The sequence below is a fragment of the Poromitra crassiceps genome (assembly GCF_964638095.1).
Source record: "Poromitra crassiceps genome assembly, chromosome: 10".
In the NCBI taxonomy this organism is placed as follows: domain Eukaryota; kingdom Metazoa; phylum Chordata; class Actinopteri; order Beryciformes; family Melamphaidae; genus Poromitra; species Poromitra crassiceps.
In genome coordinates, this window is record NC_139631.1 from 6,064,396 (window position 1) to 6,081,872 (window position 17,477).

General features: G+C 44.5%; 1 protein-coding gene across 1 annotated transcript in view; it reads right to left on the bottom strand.

The window, feature by feature from the left end:
- Positions 1-17,477, bottom strand: part of dmrt1 (doublesex and mab-3 related transcription factor 1) — a gene marked incomplete at both ends in the record, with an annotated part of 39,805 nt that overhangs the window by 12,140 nt on the left and 10,188 nt on the right. Inside the window, one exon of the mRNA XM_083644700.1 lies at positions 7,826-8,021. Coding sequence (XP_083500826.1) covers positions 7,826-8,021 — 196 coding nt within the window. The remainder of the gene's footprint in view (positions 1-7,825; positions 8,022-17,477) is intronic.

The window sequence follows — 17,477 nt, forward strand, 5'->3', positions numbered from 1 at the left end:
GGGTTAGAACAACTGTGATTTGTTTTGCCTTCAATAAATCCCAAAGAGTCACAGACCTTTTTTGACAACTCCAGAATTAGTGGCCACGGGCGTGTGCAGGTACAAGTGTGTGTGTGTGTGTGTATGTGTGTGTGCACGTGTGTGTGTGTGTGTGTGTGTGTGTGTGTGTGTGTGTATGTGTGTGTGCGTGCGTGCCTGTGTGTGTGTGGGAGGGAGAGAGAGAGAGAGAGTGTGGGCGTGAGCAAGTGTGAATTCGAAGTAATTTGATCTGAAAGCAGGTAAGGCCCATTTTACATGGGAAACAAAGAAACTTATTGACATGAATCTCTCTGTCGTTTTTTTCTCGAGGAGGCACTGGACCCGGGACGACAGAGTTTATACGCAGTAACTCAACTTGGTGTACAGTACAGTATGGATCGCAGGCAGGGAAATCAATAGAATATCATCTAGAAAGATAGTAATGGATTTCTAACTTAATGGGCTCACACAGGTCTATCGATTAGCGGGATTAACATCTGCAATAGCTCAACACTCTGATTTGCATTTAAATGACGCTACGCGCTGTGCTGACACGAATATAACAAAAACAGACAAACGTATAGCCAGTGCGGCGCCGCTCGATTCTGAGGTCTGGCGCGACCCGGTGACTCGGTGAAAAGACCGTTTTTCACAGAAAGTGAAGGGAACGTGAAAGGAAAGCTTGGTGTGACAGCTCGCGAAAACTTTCAACACTTTTTGAAATTTGAAAAAGTCTGGGGCAAGGGTACAAAAAACAAAAATACAGACTCAGCCAAAAGCTGTCTCCTGTAAGAGTGAAGTGGCCATCACTCATTTGGGGGCAGCTCCTCATCTCATCGGAGCGTCCCCGCCCGGGTAGAGCCTAGCAAGGAAGAGGGACGGGTGACTGTGGAGCAGTGGTTCTCAATGTGGGGTCCAGGGACCACCAGCGGTCCTTGAGGGGGTTCCAGAGGATCGCCAGCAAAAAAGGGTAATCATTTATTTTCACTATAATTTAGGGGTGTCACGATACACTCAGTTCACGATATGATACGATACACGATATTGGGTTCACGATAACGATACGATACGATATTTTAACAATTTTTTTTGCGATCGATTTGTAAGTTGAGGGGGCATCCTCCACGCTAATTTGAGTAATTTCACCATTTTCATCCTCCGTGTCTGTAACGTCCCTCGTCTGTTCAAACAAAGCAATGAAAAGGAGAGTGAGCATGCAATCAGATGCAGATCAGTGCCACCATGTTCAGCTTCTTTTTCTCACGATATGAGATTTCATCTCAACGATACATATTGTCACGTTTTGATATCGCGATATATTGTGGGACGATATATTGTGACATCCCTACTATAATTCCATCCATAAGTAACACAATGAGACAGAATGTATGACAATTTTGGTCATGGGGTGTCATCAACTTTCTGTAATAATGAAACATCTAAAAGCAAAAATCCTATCAGATGGGGGACCCTGAGACATAATCTTATCAAATGGGGGTCCGTCTAATTTGAGTGAGTTTAGGGGGTCCTTGACGTGAAAAAGTTTGAGAACCACTGATCTACAGTGCAGACTGTCTTTGGATTCTGGACAAAATCAGATCCGACAGTAAAAAAATATTCTCTGATTTGCGTCTGTGAGACAACATCTCATCAACTAATGTGGACTGAATTAGGGGTCCTTGATTTGAGAAAGGTTGAGAATGAGTGCTGGAGGATCAGAGAGTGCGCGGAGGGGGGGGGGGGGGGTGTAGTGTGAGGTGAGATGTTGGGAGGGCGTGCAGGGCGGGGCGGGGCGGGGCGTTTGATGGACTGCGCTGTCGCCTCCCCGCTCGGCGATTTACGGCGTGGGGGCTGCTGACGAGCGCGCGGCAGTAAACAGGCCTGGCGGGGGCGTATTTCACAGAGAGCTGGCTTTTATGAAGAACACCCTCACAGCTTCTCCCCACAGCTACCGTGACGGATGGAGAAAGACGCATGACAAGCTTCATCATTGTTTGTAAATCTTAACTGTTCCCGCTCACTAACTCCAGAAGGCAATTTTGCGGAGACAGCGGGGAGCGCGCGCGTGGGGGGGCGGAGAGAGTGGTGGAGGGGGGGGGGGGGGGGGAAGGACAGCATGGCACTCCTGAAGGTTATTTGGAGCTCTGTATTTGGCCAACTGATTAGCTGTATCCTGGGCGGGAGATAAATTTGACGGGGGGGGGGGGGGTGGGCTGGAGAGGGAGGGAGGGAGGGCAGGTAAAGGCTCGGCGCTCGCTCGCACATACGTCCTCCCGGTGGAGGGATCTGGAGCCGCAACGCCGTGTTCAGTCCAATCGAAACAATCTCAGCACCCGACAGGAGGAAGTTTAGATGTGCTTCTTGGTTCTCATGCTGAGACAAGTCTCTCCACAATCAATCAACATCAGGGGTGTAAGAAAATATTGATACACTTGATTATCGGGATATTATGTAAATTCTCAAAAACACTATAGATTTATTTATTTTTGTCCTCTTCTTAGAGGTATACTATGCAACATTTTAAGGCCCTTCAAATGTCAACTCTTCTTTTCTTTTCTTGTTTTTTTACCTGACAGAGCTCTTGATACAAGGAAGGTTAGTTTGTATTAAGAGCTAAATGTAGATGTACTTGAAAGCCATAAAATGGTTTGTTTACATTTAAACCATGACTCAAAGCAGGCTTGTGTTTTGAGTCATGGTGCAATAATATTGTCCATCTAGAAGTCCTACTCTTCAAGAATATGACATTAAGATGTAAAAGCGGGAAAAAAGTTTGTTTACGTTTGCATGTTGGGGGTAAGTCATTACAAAAGTAACATATTACATGTAATATATTACTTTTAGCAGTAACTCCGTAATATAACTTATTACCAATATGATTTCAGTAATATTACACCAGTTTGTAACACAAGTTACAAATTGCAGCAGTCGAGCTGCGTCTGCGAGGCCGCGATGCGGGCGAGACCTCGAGGGTAAACCAAACAGGCACGGTAGAATAGACCCTTCTCACAGGGGGCCATTTTGTGTCGAAATGGCAGGGTAAACACAGGTGCAAGCAACACACTAATGAGGGTTTCCAATTTCCATGATTGGAAGTTGGAAACCCTCATTAGTGTTTTGCCTGCACCTGTGTTTACCCTGCGATTTCGACACAAAATGCCCCCTGTGAAAAGGGTCTATTGAGCGCTGCCAGTTCAGCGGGCGAGCCAGCGAAGGACGCTAGAAAGGAGCGTGCAGTTATTATTATTATTATGATTATGACTTTCTGGTGTTTGAGTCGACAGCAGACGTGGGACCACCCGCTGAGAGAGTCTGCTGGTGTGTTGTAACGGAGCGTGGCGGTTCACCACAGCACTGGTGGACCCTCACAGGAAGTGACAGGTGAAAGTCATAAGCAAATACAGGTGGAGGGTGGGGGGGGTTCTACTGCTGGTGTTGGGAGGGGGGGGGGGGTTCTACTGCTGGTGTCGGTGGGGGGGGGGGGGTTCTACTGCTGGTGTTGGGGGGGGGGTTTGGGCATGGATCCACTGAAACAAAGATCTCGATGCTGCCTGAATGACAATCTTCTCCCATTTCCTCACTGTGTTGCGGCCGATCTACCACCACTTATTATTGTCTTATGATTTGTGGAAATTACTAAATCTGGAGATGACTGATCAAACTGCTGCATTTAAAGGAATAAACCACTATGGTTTTCTATCTGTTACTATTACATTGTGTACATCACACATTCATTGTTGTCATCCACAATATGCCTACATAGTTAATGGTTAAACAGCTGAGCCCAATATTATGAATTATTGTTTCATAGAAATATAGAATGGAAGTCTGTAGTAAAGCAAGTAAGATGAGCTGTAGCTCAGCAACTTCCTTTGTCAGTCCTTTATGTCTTAACGTGCTACTTTGTGTCTTTGTTTTGCTTCGTGTTATTTTGTTTCATACTGTGTTATTGCAACGTTTTGTTTTGTGATTAATTATTGATCAATTAGATCCTGGTGAGCTCAGTAAAGTATTTTGAAACAGGCTTGTGATGAAGGACTATAGAAATAATAATCCTTTAAATTCAACATATCAGCATATTTCACTCATGTCGATTCTCACGCTGATGATGGCTTCTAGCTGAAACACGTCTGTTTTTTGCCCACACGAAATAAGAAGACTATTGTTCTGTGTGAGTGCCGGTCTTCTGTTTGTTTGTTCTGATCTTTGCCACAGCTGATACAGTGTTCAAGATTGTGCGTGTTGCTACTTTTTACTACAATTCTCACAGTGTTCCCACACTCATCAAATTCTTGTTTCAAAATTGCCATGTTTTGGAGTAAGATGTGAAATCAGTCAAAACTAGACATCATAGAGGTCTGACTCCTTATTCCTAATCTTGTCAAGTCAAGAAATCCTGGTGAAATCATATAGACCAATTTTGGAGTGTCACAGCATGGTGGCAGAAAATCTGAGGAAACAAGTGAAACCGAAACTAAATAATAATTTAGGAATAAACGAAAAAGACATATTGTTGGGCTTTCCCACTAGGATTATGAAGATGTCCGGCACTGCAACTTTGGCGATGTAGTTGAATCCTAGACCCATCCTGACAGTGAGTACAGGTCAGGAAACCTCACCTCATTGAAAAAGTTAGCTTATTTGTGTAAGGTAACCTGTCTGTTGCTGGCAAAGCTTTAAAATACGTGGAGGATCTTCCATATTTCTATGACAGCTGAACGGCTAGCTGTCACTTTCTGCAACCAGTTCGACTCTGCCCACAAAATATGTAATCACTGTTTGCAAACATGTAAGAGGTCTATTTGTTAAAGCTGTTGGTGTGTCAAATCTCCACAGGGTTTTTTCCACAGTGTGTGAAGTGTTGATGATAAGACTGGGAGATAAATCACCTTTAGTTGACCATCCATCCAGCAGGCTTCAACACTGGTACATTTTAGTTTACAAGATTATTTCAGGTAAATTACCCTCTTATTTAAACCGTAAGTTTACACCCCTGGAAACCACCCATAACCTTAGGTCACATCGTTGGTTTCAATACAAAGTGCCTCCTGTCAGAACAGAGGCTGGTAAAGAAAGTCTGTTCTACTATGGTCCTTGGTCCTGGAATGATCTGCAAGCCAAACTCAAGAGACCCTTATCTCCTGCATGATTTTAAACTTAGAATTAAGGAAGTGGCTACTTTTGGTTGCAATTGTTTCAACTAATATGTAAATACACAATTAAATATTGCTGCCCTTTTATTTCACTCTAGCCATTGTAATTTTAGTTGTTTTTTCTACATTGTAACATAATGTCGTTGCTTTTAGATGCTGCGTTGTAACTATTGTAGCTGTGTTGTGATTTATGCAGTCCTGTTAATGTTTTGTTTTAGTCCCATCTATTGTTGCTGTGTCTGTAACTTGATGTTGTCATGTTACGTTTTTTCACGTTGCTGACCCTGTCTTGGCTAGGTCTCACTTGTAAAAGAGGTTTCAACCTCAATGTGACTTCCTGGTTAAATAAAGGTTAAATAAAAAAATAAAAAAATCATTTTACAACATGTTAACACGTTAATTGCCAACGACGAGTGTAGTCGTCAAACACAATCCAGCTGTTCACTGCCAGCGACGACTTGACTCGTCAAAAAAATGTTTTTTTTTTTTTTGACCGTGGGATGTGCATCTAACCCTTTTACATCTCTTATATAATTATTGGAGCCACCGAACGTTTACAACCCATTCCACCGACCCACTAAGTGGCAACAGTGGTCTCCTGACTAGAGGAAGGCAAGCATTTTTTTAACTTGTCACGCCATTCTCACCCCAGCCATTCTCATGAAAATGGATGGGGGAAAACGCTCTCGTTTTCGCGCTGATTGCTGGCGATGCGGGATTGCAAATTTACATAATACATTACAGGTGGAACACACTTTGAAACACGCAGCATAAATATGACCAGAATCGCAAAAGCTTCTCTCAACCAAAACTCCAAGAAGCGAGCGAGTCCATGCCGACTTCCTCAAACAGCGGCCGTGCAGACAGGCACAGGACAGCAGCTTCTTGGCTGCAGCGGCCGTCACAGTCTCAGTGCTTTGAACGCCCACGGAGGGAGGAGTTGAAGCAACTCTCCCTCTCGCTCTCTCCCTCTCTCTCTCTCTCTCTCTCTCGCTCTCTCTCTCTCCCTCCCTCCCTCTCTCTCTCTCTCTCTCTCTCTCCCTCTCCCCCTCTCACTAGGATTAAACCTAGTGCGTCTCCCTCCCGAGAGGGAGGGAGAGAGAGAGAGAGGGAGGGAGAGCGAGAGGGAGGGAGAGAGAGAGAGAGAGAGAGAGAGAGGGAGGGAGAGCGAGGGGAAGGGAGAGAGAGAGAGAGAGAGAGAGAGCGAGAGGGGGAGGGAGAGAGAGAGAGAGAGAGAGCCAAAAATGAATGGTTAAAGTGACAGTTCTATCGAATTTCACAAAAAGCCGTTTATCTCTGAATATTTTTTCTGACGCTAAAACCATGCTGTATTCAACTGCTAATGCTTACATAACTACTAACTCTACAAACTAACTCTTTTAGACAGAGAAAGTACACATTCTATTAGTACTTTTGAGATATTGTATGTTCACAAACTCCAAGCAGAAAATAATCCTCGGCTCTTGTAAAATGAGCCACAATCCTCAAAAAACGGCTTGGCAGAAGCTACCTACAGCAAGAAAAAAACGGCTGGCAGTCAATGTGTTAAAGACTTCCAAAAATCCTCAAACTTTCAGGGATTTTCTCGGCCCGCGGGAACCCGCTTGCTTCTCAGTGTGGAAAACAAACAGGACGCAGTATAAATGCAACACGTGCTAACGTGTAGCCGCTATCTCTTTAAGTGATAACTAAATACAGCGTGAAGGGAAAAAGCTTTGCTTTAGACTTATATATTTTTATAAATTTTATGGTGCCCTTGACTTGAGTGCAGACCTCCCTTGGATGTACTTAACCACGCTCTTGATAAAGTCTGGATAAAACTTTATGGGGCCTGAGAAAGCGTGTGTGTGTGTGTGTGTGTGTTTGTGTGTATGTGTGTGCATGCGTAGCGTGTGTGTGTGTGTCATTGTTGTAGTTGAGTTGAGTCGGACTCGGAGTCAGGACTTGTGACTCGACTGTTGACTCAGACTTGGACTCGAGCATTCACGCAGTCGGACTTGGAAGACGAGATGAGAAGACGAGAACTTGGACTTGTTGTTTTTTTAAGATTATTTTGGGGTATTTTTGCCTTTATTTAGATAGGACAGTAGGCAGACAGGAAAGGTGAGGAGAGAGAGAGAGGGGATGGCATGCGGCAAAGGACCTCGGGTCGGATTCGAACCCGCGTCATCCGCGCAAAGGACCGAGCCTCCGTCGTACGCGTGCTACCAGGTGAGCCACCAGGACGGACAAGGACTTGGACTTGTTAATTGATAAAGACTGCTTTTTTGTATTTGTTTGTTTTCTTTTGTAATCGGCCCTAATAATTTGGCATAAGATATTGACAGCTATATTAATACCGTGACATTATTCAATTTCGGGCAGACACGTGTGTTCCACTTACATGTGGATTCATGTTCATATTCAGCAACTCCGGACAGAAAATGGGAACTCAACTCAGACTCTTCTTTGGTGACTCGAACACTGGGGACTCAAGACTCGACTTGGAGTCGAGATATAGTGACTTGACTACAACACTGGTGTGTGTGTGTGTGTGTGTGTGTGTGCGCGCGCGCGCGCGCGCGCGCGTGTGTGTGTGTGTGTGTGTGTGTGTGTGTGTGTGCGTGTGCGTGTGTGTGTAGGTGTGCGCGCGCGTGTGTGTGTGCATCACTCACAGACTGGCTTGGTGTCGTCCTCGCGGGTGAAGCTGCTTGGGTAGGCGCTGGGGGCCAGGCCGCTCTGCAGGCTCTGGCTGTAGGAGCTGGAGCCCAGCCCCTGGCTCAGGTAGGAGGCTGCAGAGTAGTAGGAGTGCATGCGGTACTGAGGAGACACGCCGTGGCTCGACAGCAACGCATCAGCATGGGGCATCTGCTGCATACGGTCAGACACACACACAAACACAGAGAGAAAGTTTTCATATATTTTACAATCAACATCCAAAATATTAGAGAATTCTGAAGATCTGAGGTGCAAAGAGTGACAGTCACAAGGTCCATCTTAAAGGAAAAACTTTCCACTTTTCAACCAAAAACATGATACGCAGATGAACAATGTTTAGCTTCCCTCCATGTTGCCTCCACCGAGAGCTAGGGGTGGGACAAAATATTGAAATATTGACATATCGTGATACTTCCTCCTGTAAGAAAAGAAAGCACAGCAAAGCTAAACCTGCAGCAGATCAGATGAGTGACGAGTGTCCAAGGGGGGCGGGACTAACACTACACTTCCTGCCTCGATTCATAAAGTTGCATGTTCTCGCTTTACAAGCTCTTTGCTGCTGCCGCAAAATCACCAGCCTTCTAAATGAGACATCACAATAAAACATTGACTATTATTAGGATACAATAACTACTGTAGTGTTTCTCATGTAACCTTATAAACCAATGAAACCAAACCAAACGGATATTTTAAGACGTTCACTGCCATTGACGAGATATCTCGGCTTACAGAATCCAACGGTTGACTGCCAAAGACGAGATATCTCGGCTTAAATTTTTTTTTTTTTTTTTTTGACGGTGGGACGTGGATCCAACCCTTTTACGTCTTTTATACAAATATTGGAGGTATTGAATGTGTATAATCTATTTTACCGACCCACTGAGTGGCGACATGTCTCTCCAGAGTAGGAAGAGGCGAGCCAAAACTGCAGGGAAAAGCGCGAGGAAGCCGTTCTCATACTGTAAAATGGATGGCGAAAACGCTTTCGCTTTCGCACTGACGCACAGCGGTGGCAACGGTGGGGGGTTCCAAGAATAGACTGGGTGCACACTTTGAAACACGCAGCATAAATAAGCGCAGAATCGCAAGAGCTTCATCAGAGCTCTCAACCGAAATGCCAAGAAACGAGCGAAACCCATCCAGCGAGCCCCATCCAGACTGCCAGGCAGCAGCCAGGCAGCAGCAACTCGTTTGTGACAGACCCGCTGCAGAGCCAAGGAGGGCGGAGGAGAACGCCCACGGAGGGAGGAGTTTGAAGCAGAGAGGGGTTTCCTGCTGTTATGGAGGAAATTACTGTTCAAAACTATTGTTTAGATGTCTGACGTCTTACTGATGCCAAAAATGAATGGTTAAAGTGACTGTTCTATCGAATTTCACAAAAAGCCGTTTATCTCAGAATACATTTTCTGACGCTGAAACCATGCTGTATTCAACTGCTAATGCTTACATAACTACCGTAAATTCCGGACTATAAGCCGCGGCTTTTTTCCCGTTTTTTGGCCCCTGCGGCTTATATAACGGTGCGTCTTATCTATGGATTTTTTCAGAAAAAAAAAAAAAAAAAAAAAAAATCTCTCTTTTTTAGCACTCTTTCTAACTATAAATCCACTTCTGTTTTAATTTCCTCTCTTGCCCTCTTTTCACCACACCGCGGACACTGTGTGCACTGTACAAATAAACAACGGTGGTGTTGTGTTATGTTGTTTTGTTGAAATGTTACGGTAATACGGTAAATGGGAGCTTCCTCAAACAGCCATCTCTTTCCCGACAATCCCCTCTGTGCGTGACCACTTACATATGGTAATTACGGTAAGCAAACGGCCACAAGCCCATCAACTCCCTCCCCCGACTACCAGGAGAAAATCACAAACTTCGGCGAATTCACACAAAGGAAGATCAAGGAATATTCCATCGAACCGGAGCAGATCATAAATATGGATGAAGTGCCTTTGACGTTCGACCTGCCACTCACTCGGACTGTTAACAAGAAGCGCCCTGGAGGATTCTTTCACCAAAAAAAAGCTTTGCTCGTTCTCGACAGCATGAGAACGAGCAGTAGATGATCATGAGGTGGTTTTTCAGACGTGTCGATATAGCAGTTTATCGCAAAAGTGTAATGGAAACACATTTTTCGCATTTGCACGTCATGTGACCCATATTATCCCTTGGAAAAGGAGCGGAAAATAAGTTTGGTAAGTAAGGTTCGATAGCCGTGTCAAAACCTCCGCAGCAAGTGGAAAACTTTGAAGCAACGCTACCTAGCAGAAAGACGAGTGTTGTGCAAAAGCGTAGCCGGGCAAATTAGATAATGTTTAATGGCAGAAATCGGTCCATGGTGACAGCAGGCTGCCTGTGTGCGCGCATTTGGCACAGCGGCGAGATGAGAGGATGAAAAGCACACACTGGTGCGGTGGTGCTGTCTGAAGTGAATACAGTGACTGTGAGTAGGCTAATACATTGCACACGTTTCAGGTGCAATTATAGAACCAAATCAGCCTTTTCCCCCCTCCATCTCTAAATCGGACCAGTTGTAGGCTATTAGGCTACCTTTTTTCCTCTGCCTGTCGCGCTGACTGCATTCACGCAGCCAGCAACATTTTGCGACTCATTTTCTTTTGAATTGATAATCAGGCTCGTTTATATGCATTGTAACTTCATGTTGGGATTTCCATTGACCATTGGTTGGATTTGAGCATGCAGGGGACGGGATATGGGGCAGATCCCCGTGCGTAATCACTGTGGCAGCTGCTGCAACGGGGAATCACTCAAACGCAACTTCAATGGAAACGCCTACAAGTCGCAATTGTACATTGTCGAAGTTGTAGAAATATCGCAATTCTTTTGCGAAAAACTGTAATGGAAACACAGCTATAGATGAAGAGGAGTTCGTTGGTTTTGAGTGACAATGAAGGAGAGAGGAGAGTGGTTGACGAAGCCACCCTGAACCTGTTCGTTTCCGACACTGAAGATGAGGACTTTGGTGGTTTCAGTACGCAGGAAGAAGAGGAAGACGAGCATTAGTGACTTGACTTCTCTGGTTACAGGTTTGCTGCACATATAGCCTATTGTTGTGTGATTTTGTCTGGGGATTAGTGACCTGACTTTTGTTTTGTTTTGTTGAAATGTTAATAAATGGGAGCTTCCCCAAACAGCCATCGCTTTCCCGACATTCCTCTCTGTGCACGAACCCTTTCATATGGTAATTAAACATCAAAACACCCGCGGCTTATAGACCGGTGCGGCTTATAGAAGAAAAAAATAGTCAATTTTGGTCCCGCGGCTTATACACCGGTGCGTCTTATAGTCCGGAATTTACGGTACTAACTCTACAAACTAACTCTTTTAGACAGAGAAAGCACACATTCTATTAGTTCTTTTGAGATATTGTGTGTTCACAAAATCCTAACAGAAACGAATCCTCGGCTCTTGAAAGATGAGCCAGAATCCTCAAAAAAAAAAACTTGGCAGAAGCTAACTACAGTATTGAAAAATGGCGGGCAGTGAATGTGTTAAAAGAAATACAATGCAAATTATGATTAGATGAAAAAAAGATTTGTCTGAAAAGAAATGACACGATTGATTTATTCCTGTTTTCTTTTATAAACAAAACATAGAACTACCTCTTTGTTTACTGGCAATAATATTGCCTCTTTACAGTGTTCAACCTATAGTAGAATTAACATAATACCAATGGTGGCAACAATGGTAGACTAAGAAAAAAAAAGCTGTGAAATTGAAATGCACTGAATTGATCGCTCTCTCTGGGAAACCTCGATTCTTTGTCCTTGTGATTATTTTCATTCTTTGCCTTCTCTCTGAAACACTTTTCTTCCACATGGGAAGCCTTCAAACAGATTGCAAACACTACCGTATCCAGGGGCGGACTGGGATCATAATTCAGGCCGGGCATTAGATACCAAGCAGGCCAGGCCGATCCGGGCCGACGCACGTGGCGGTGTCCGAAGGGCGGCGGCAATTTTTTTTGGGGTGTTTGAAGCTCAATTTGGGCCGTTTGAAGCCAGATTTGGGTCGTTTAAAGCCCGATTTGGGCCGTTTGAAGCCCAATTTGGGCCAAGTCCAATTTTACAATGAGATGCACCCACTTTAAACCTGAATAAAGTAATAAAACCACTAGTAAACCAGTAGGCGGCGCCTGGCCTGCTGTTCAGTGAGTGGCCTGGCCTGGCCTGCAAAAAAAAAAAAAAAAAAAAAAAAAAAAAAATTGGCATTTGCCCGACGTGCCCGATTATGCAGTCCGCCACTGACCGTATCACTCCATTCATACCGTTGTTGTTTCCAATGCTATTATTTCCACAGCTATGTCTATTTGTCAGGAAAGATCTGCCACACAGCGGACGTCGTCTAACCTTTACAGGCCGCAGTTTAACGGCCTAATCTGACAGACACAATATATAGACTGCGAGAGAGAGAATATTTAGTGCTGCTGAATTCACGGATCTGTAGGCCGGTCTAAAAATGGCCCGGGCTTTCTCTCCAGTCCTCTGCAAAGTTTAAAAGCAGCTGTCTACTCAGCAGCAAGGCCGCCTCGCAGAGGGTTTTCAATTTCACTTTTATGGAATTTGATTTCTGTCAGCCTGTAATACGTCACCCCGTATTGTCCACCCCATCAATTCGCAGACAGCTTTATAAACTGTTATTTAAGCTACACTCAGCTCTTGTATTGGGCCTTGACAAATACTAGAGAGATTGGAGTGGAATGTTGTTTTTGCAGGAGGACACACAGCAAACTAAAACTAAGGCTTGCTGGAAGTTGCTCACACAAGGAAACTTTACAAAGTTCTCCACCGTACACTGTGCTCACAGGTTGCACTGCACAGTGACAACATTGCTCAAATTCTCCATGCAATACCATATGAATTTACAGTCCTATAAAAACATGTTATGGTGGTCTGAATACTATTTTATTCCTTAAAGGGACAGCTCACCCTAAAATCCAAAATACATATTTTTCCTCTCACCTATAGTGCTATTTCTCCGTTTAGATTGTTTTGTGTTAGTAGTCTGCGTTTTGGAGATATCGGCCGTAGAGATTCCTGCCTTCTCTCCAATACAATGGAACCGGATGGCACTCGGCTTGTGATGCTGAAAGCGCCAAAAAAATAAAAATAAAAACCTCAACAGTAGTGTCTCTTTCCAGAAATCATGACCCGGTTACTCAAGATAATCCACAGACTTGTTGTGAGCAGTTTTATGTAGGAACTATTTTCGACCGAACTACACCCGCTAGCTTGCTACTGCTAGTTTTATGTAGGAACTAGCTAGCTTAATCCAGTCTGTAAACTGTGACTCTGTGGATTAAACTGTCATGACTCCAGTCACTTAATCCAGTCTGTAAACTGTGACTCTGTGGATTAAACTGTCATGATTCCAGTCATTTAATCCAGTCTGTAAACTGTGACTCTGTGTAAAGACCAGTGGCAGCCTAAAGTTTGCTGAGCAGGCATGTGACTGGAAGGTTGCAAGTTTGAAGCCACCAAGGTAGAAATGGCAAATCTGATCGCATATCAACATCTTTTGGAGCAGTTTGGGACTATACTTTTTTCTGAGACAAAACACCAAAGAGGAGTTTGTACAGGAGTGACAGTCTACTCTGAACCATTAAATAACCTGATGATAATGATCTCTGGAGTCTGTCTTCGTCAATGCATTCTGACGGCGTTGGAAAATATTAGATAAGCCAATTCATAATTTTGGCAGAGGCAACAGATTGAGTTGAAGTTGCCGGGCTGCAGGCAGAAAATCACTGGAAGCAAACAGGAGATGGACGAAAGCCTGACTGAAGCCAGAGATATCCTTCAAGAACATCCTGGATGTGCAACAGGAACTATCACTTCCTGCCCTTGCTGAGTGGATGAGTGTATAGATCTGTACTTTTCTTGGTGGGAATAATGCCAGCACACTCTCAGGTCACCTGCTAACCTGCTGGCTCCTGGGGGGGCGTCCTTACCTCCCTGAAACAGCCTGCTCTCTTATCTGGCACCATCTCATGTCTCGCAGCGCTACACCACCCTTATATTATCTTTACCCACCTGCATACAACCAAGCCCCACTGAGCACAGCAGAGGAGAGGAGAGGAGAGGAGACCAGAGGAGAGGAGAGGAGAGCAGAGGAGAGGAGAGAGAGGAGAGGAGAGGAGGAGAGAGGAGAGGAGAGTAGAGCAGAGGAGAGGAGAGCAGACCAGAGGAGAGGAGAGGAGAGGAGAGCAGAGGAGAGGAGGAGAGAGGAGAGGAGAGTAGAGCAGAGGAGAGGAGAGCAGACCAGAGGAGAGGAGAGGAGAGCAGACCAGAGGAGAGGAGACCAGAGGAGAGGAGAGGAGAGCAGAGCAGAGCAGAGGAGAGGAGAGCAGAGCAGAGGATAGGAGCAGAGAGCAGAGGAGAGGAGAGGAGAGGAGAGCAGAGCAGAGCAGAGCAGAGGAGATGAGTGGAGAGCAGAGGAGAGGAGAGGAGAGGAGAGGAGAGCAGAGCAGAGGAGAGGAGAGGAGAGGAGAGGAGAGGAGAGGAGAGGAGAGGAGAGGAGAGGAGAGGAGAGGAGAGCAGAGCAGAGGAGCGGAGAGGAGAGCAGAGGGCCTCAAACTGATAAAGACCAGTGTTTCCCCTCTGTGTGATGTGCAGCTACAGCTAAACGATACAAACGACTGTTTTGACAGCTACTGCGATGCTCGCTATTATTAGTCTCGACAATTTGACTAAATTAACTACTAATTACTAACTAAATTAGTCTACTGCACGTTTTGCAGCATTTATTTTTTTACATTTTCATATGAATAAAATGTTTTTGCTACTCTCTTCTCTTCTGCAGATTGATGAAACCTAACAACCTATATGTGATATTCCTCCTATAATAAGAATGTGAAGTGTCTGTGTGTGAGCAAATTGTGTCCGGTCACAGCTATGCCATTTCATGTGTGATCGCGATCGCGCTGAATCTTTCAGGAAGTGTAAAGAGCACCCCCTGCAGGTGACCTAACGGAGCCGGCTTTTTTAAGTGGGTAATTAATTAGGGCCGATTAATGGGCAAACTTGTGATGCTATGCAATGGCTCTGCAGCCTCCAGCGTTCTGCGTGGAGGCTAACACTGGACGGGTATTCTGCTGGTCTAGTGTAAACAACAGCGATGCATCAAACAGAACCCACTTCCGGGTTCTGTTTGACCACAAACTGGATAACTGGCATACGTCTATTTGGGAATAAAATTACAAAAAAAGTTTATCGTACTTTAAGAGGTAAATCTGTCCTTCTGTCCACCATCTGTCAAAGCTGATTTTCCCAAATGTAAGCTGTTCGCATTTTTGGCAAGTCTGCGCAGAGGTGAGTCACGCCCCCTGGATATGGACTAGTACAGATAGAAAGACTAAAGCGGACGTAGCTAACAAAGAGATAAGATAATGCGCTTAGCTACAATCTGCAATAAAAACAAGTATGCTATAACATTATTACGTTATTATTTGGCAGGTAAAGAAACGGGATGTGACAGGTGAAAAGCAGCTTAAGGCTTTTTCCATCAATTTAGTCTTGAAAATTATTTCAATTCAGGAAATGAAAAAAATCTGAACTGCTTCTTTTATTTCTAGAACATATTACACCATTTTTTCAGATTTTAACAAAGCATTTTCTAGGTTCACCTGGATTGGCAGTGAAACTGGGACGGTCGCCACTATCTTAAAGAAAATAAGCATTTTATGCAAATACATGAAAGCGGTAGGCTACCTAGCGCACCTGAATTTGAATAACGGTAGCACTTGGCCCTCTCAACCTGACAACTTTGCTAAAAAATATCACACCCCAATCATAATTCATGGGGCAGGGATGGCTAAATTATGCTAAAGAGCGCTAACTGATTAGCATTAATGCGCTGGCTTTCTCCGTTGAGCGTTGAGGCATAGCGGTTTGTTCCTCTGACGACAGACAATACCATTAACCTTTGCAATTCAGGCTCCGCTTTGTGCCGGCAGGTTAGCGGAGGCAGTGACCCCAAAACTAGATGTTGCTATTGGGGTACCATGGAGAGAGAGAGGGGAGGGGCGGGGCTGGAGACAGAGCTGGTGTAACAAACCATCATAAAAAATAAACCAGCTTATTGGAGGGCAGTGAAGAAATATAGATCTAATTTGTTTAACGCACACAAGCTCATCTCATCCGACACAATATAGATACATTCAAGCATAAATCACTGTGAATATACAGATGTGTGTGTGTGTGTGTGTGTGTGTGTGTGTGTGTGTGTGTGTGTGTGCGTGTCGTGTGGTGTGTATGTGTGCGTGCATGTCGTGTGTGTGTGTGTGTGTGTGTGTGTGTGTGTGTGTGTCTGTGTGCGCATGTGCGTGTGTTGTGTGTGCGTGCCTCCAGATAATGTGTCACTGTTGTCTCTTAGGTTATGTTAACAAATCCCTTCCATTCATATCTTCCAAACAAAGGAATAGAGTTTTGTTAGCAGCAGCATCACTAAATCCAAAGAAAAAATCACTTATTTTCAGTTTTTAGCACAAAGATCATAAATGTCGTCATGAATCCAAAACGTTTCAATACACTGCCTTTGGTGAATGATAGGGATGTCACAATATATCGTCCCACAATATATCGCGATATCAAAACATGACAATATGTATCGTTGTGATGAAATCTCATATCGCGAGAAAAAGAAGCTGAACATGGTGGCACTGATCTGCATCTGATTGCATGCTCACTCTCCTTTTCATTGCTTTGTTTGAACAGACGAGGGACGTTACAGACACGGAGGATGAAAATGGTGAAATTACTCAAATTAGCATGGAGGATGCCCCCTCAACTTACAAATCGATCGCAAAAAAATATTGTTAAAATATCGTATCCTATCGTTATCGTGAACCCAATATAGTGTATCGTATCGTATCGTGAACTGAGTGTATCGTGACACCCCTAGTGAATGATGTTTCCTTTTGATGTTCACACAGTGAACAACGATACAGTCACACACAGTCCTGAGCTGCAGGGGTGAAAGGATGGCTTTATAAGCACATGGGCAGTGTTTACCTTCTATCTCTACCTCAGGGAGAAAAATCCTCCCTTTCTCTGCCTGCAGAAACTCCGCCCCCGTCAGCTGCAAGTCATTAAGGCTCATTAAGGCTCTCATGCATTCTCTGCATACTTAAAAAATTTAAATAAACAATAACAGGGAATTACAGGGGGACCCCCGTTGTTTATTTTTTGCTCTCGCTTAAACCGGATGTTTTATGGTCACTCACGATTCTCTGGAAGACGTGTTGGCTTGGTTCGAGCCTTAAAACTCGTTATATTTGGATTTATCTAAATGTCTACGGAGAAAATGGATGCGGAACTTACTTCCGCGGCAAATTACGTCACGAAAAGTCACGTGCCTGTTGAGCTCTATAGTAGGTAGCTTGAGGCACACACACACACACACACACACACACACACACACACACACACACACACACACACACACACACACACACACACACACACACCCGTCTCTCTCTCTCTCTCTCACTGTGCTCGCCCAGTGATTTGGAACGCTGGCATAACCATCATCTCCTGAAGCGAGCCAAGTTAAACAGATCCTGAGCGAGCCAACAAGTGGGACCAGCATCAC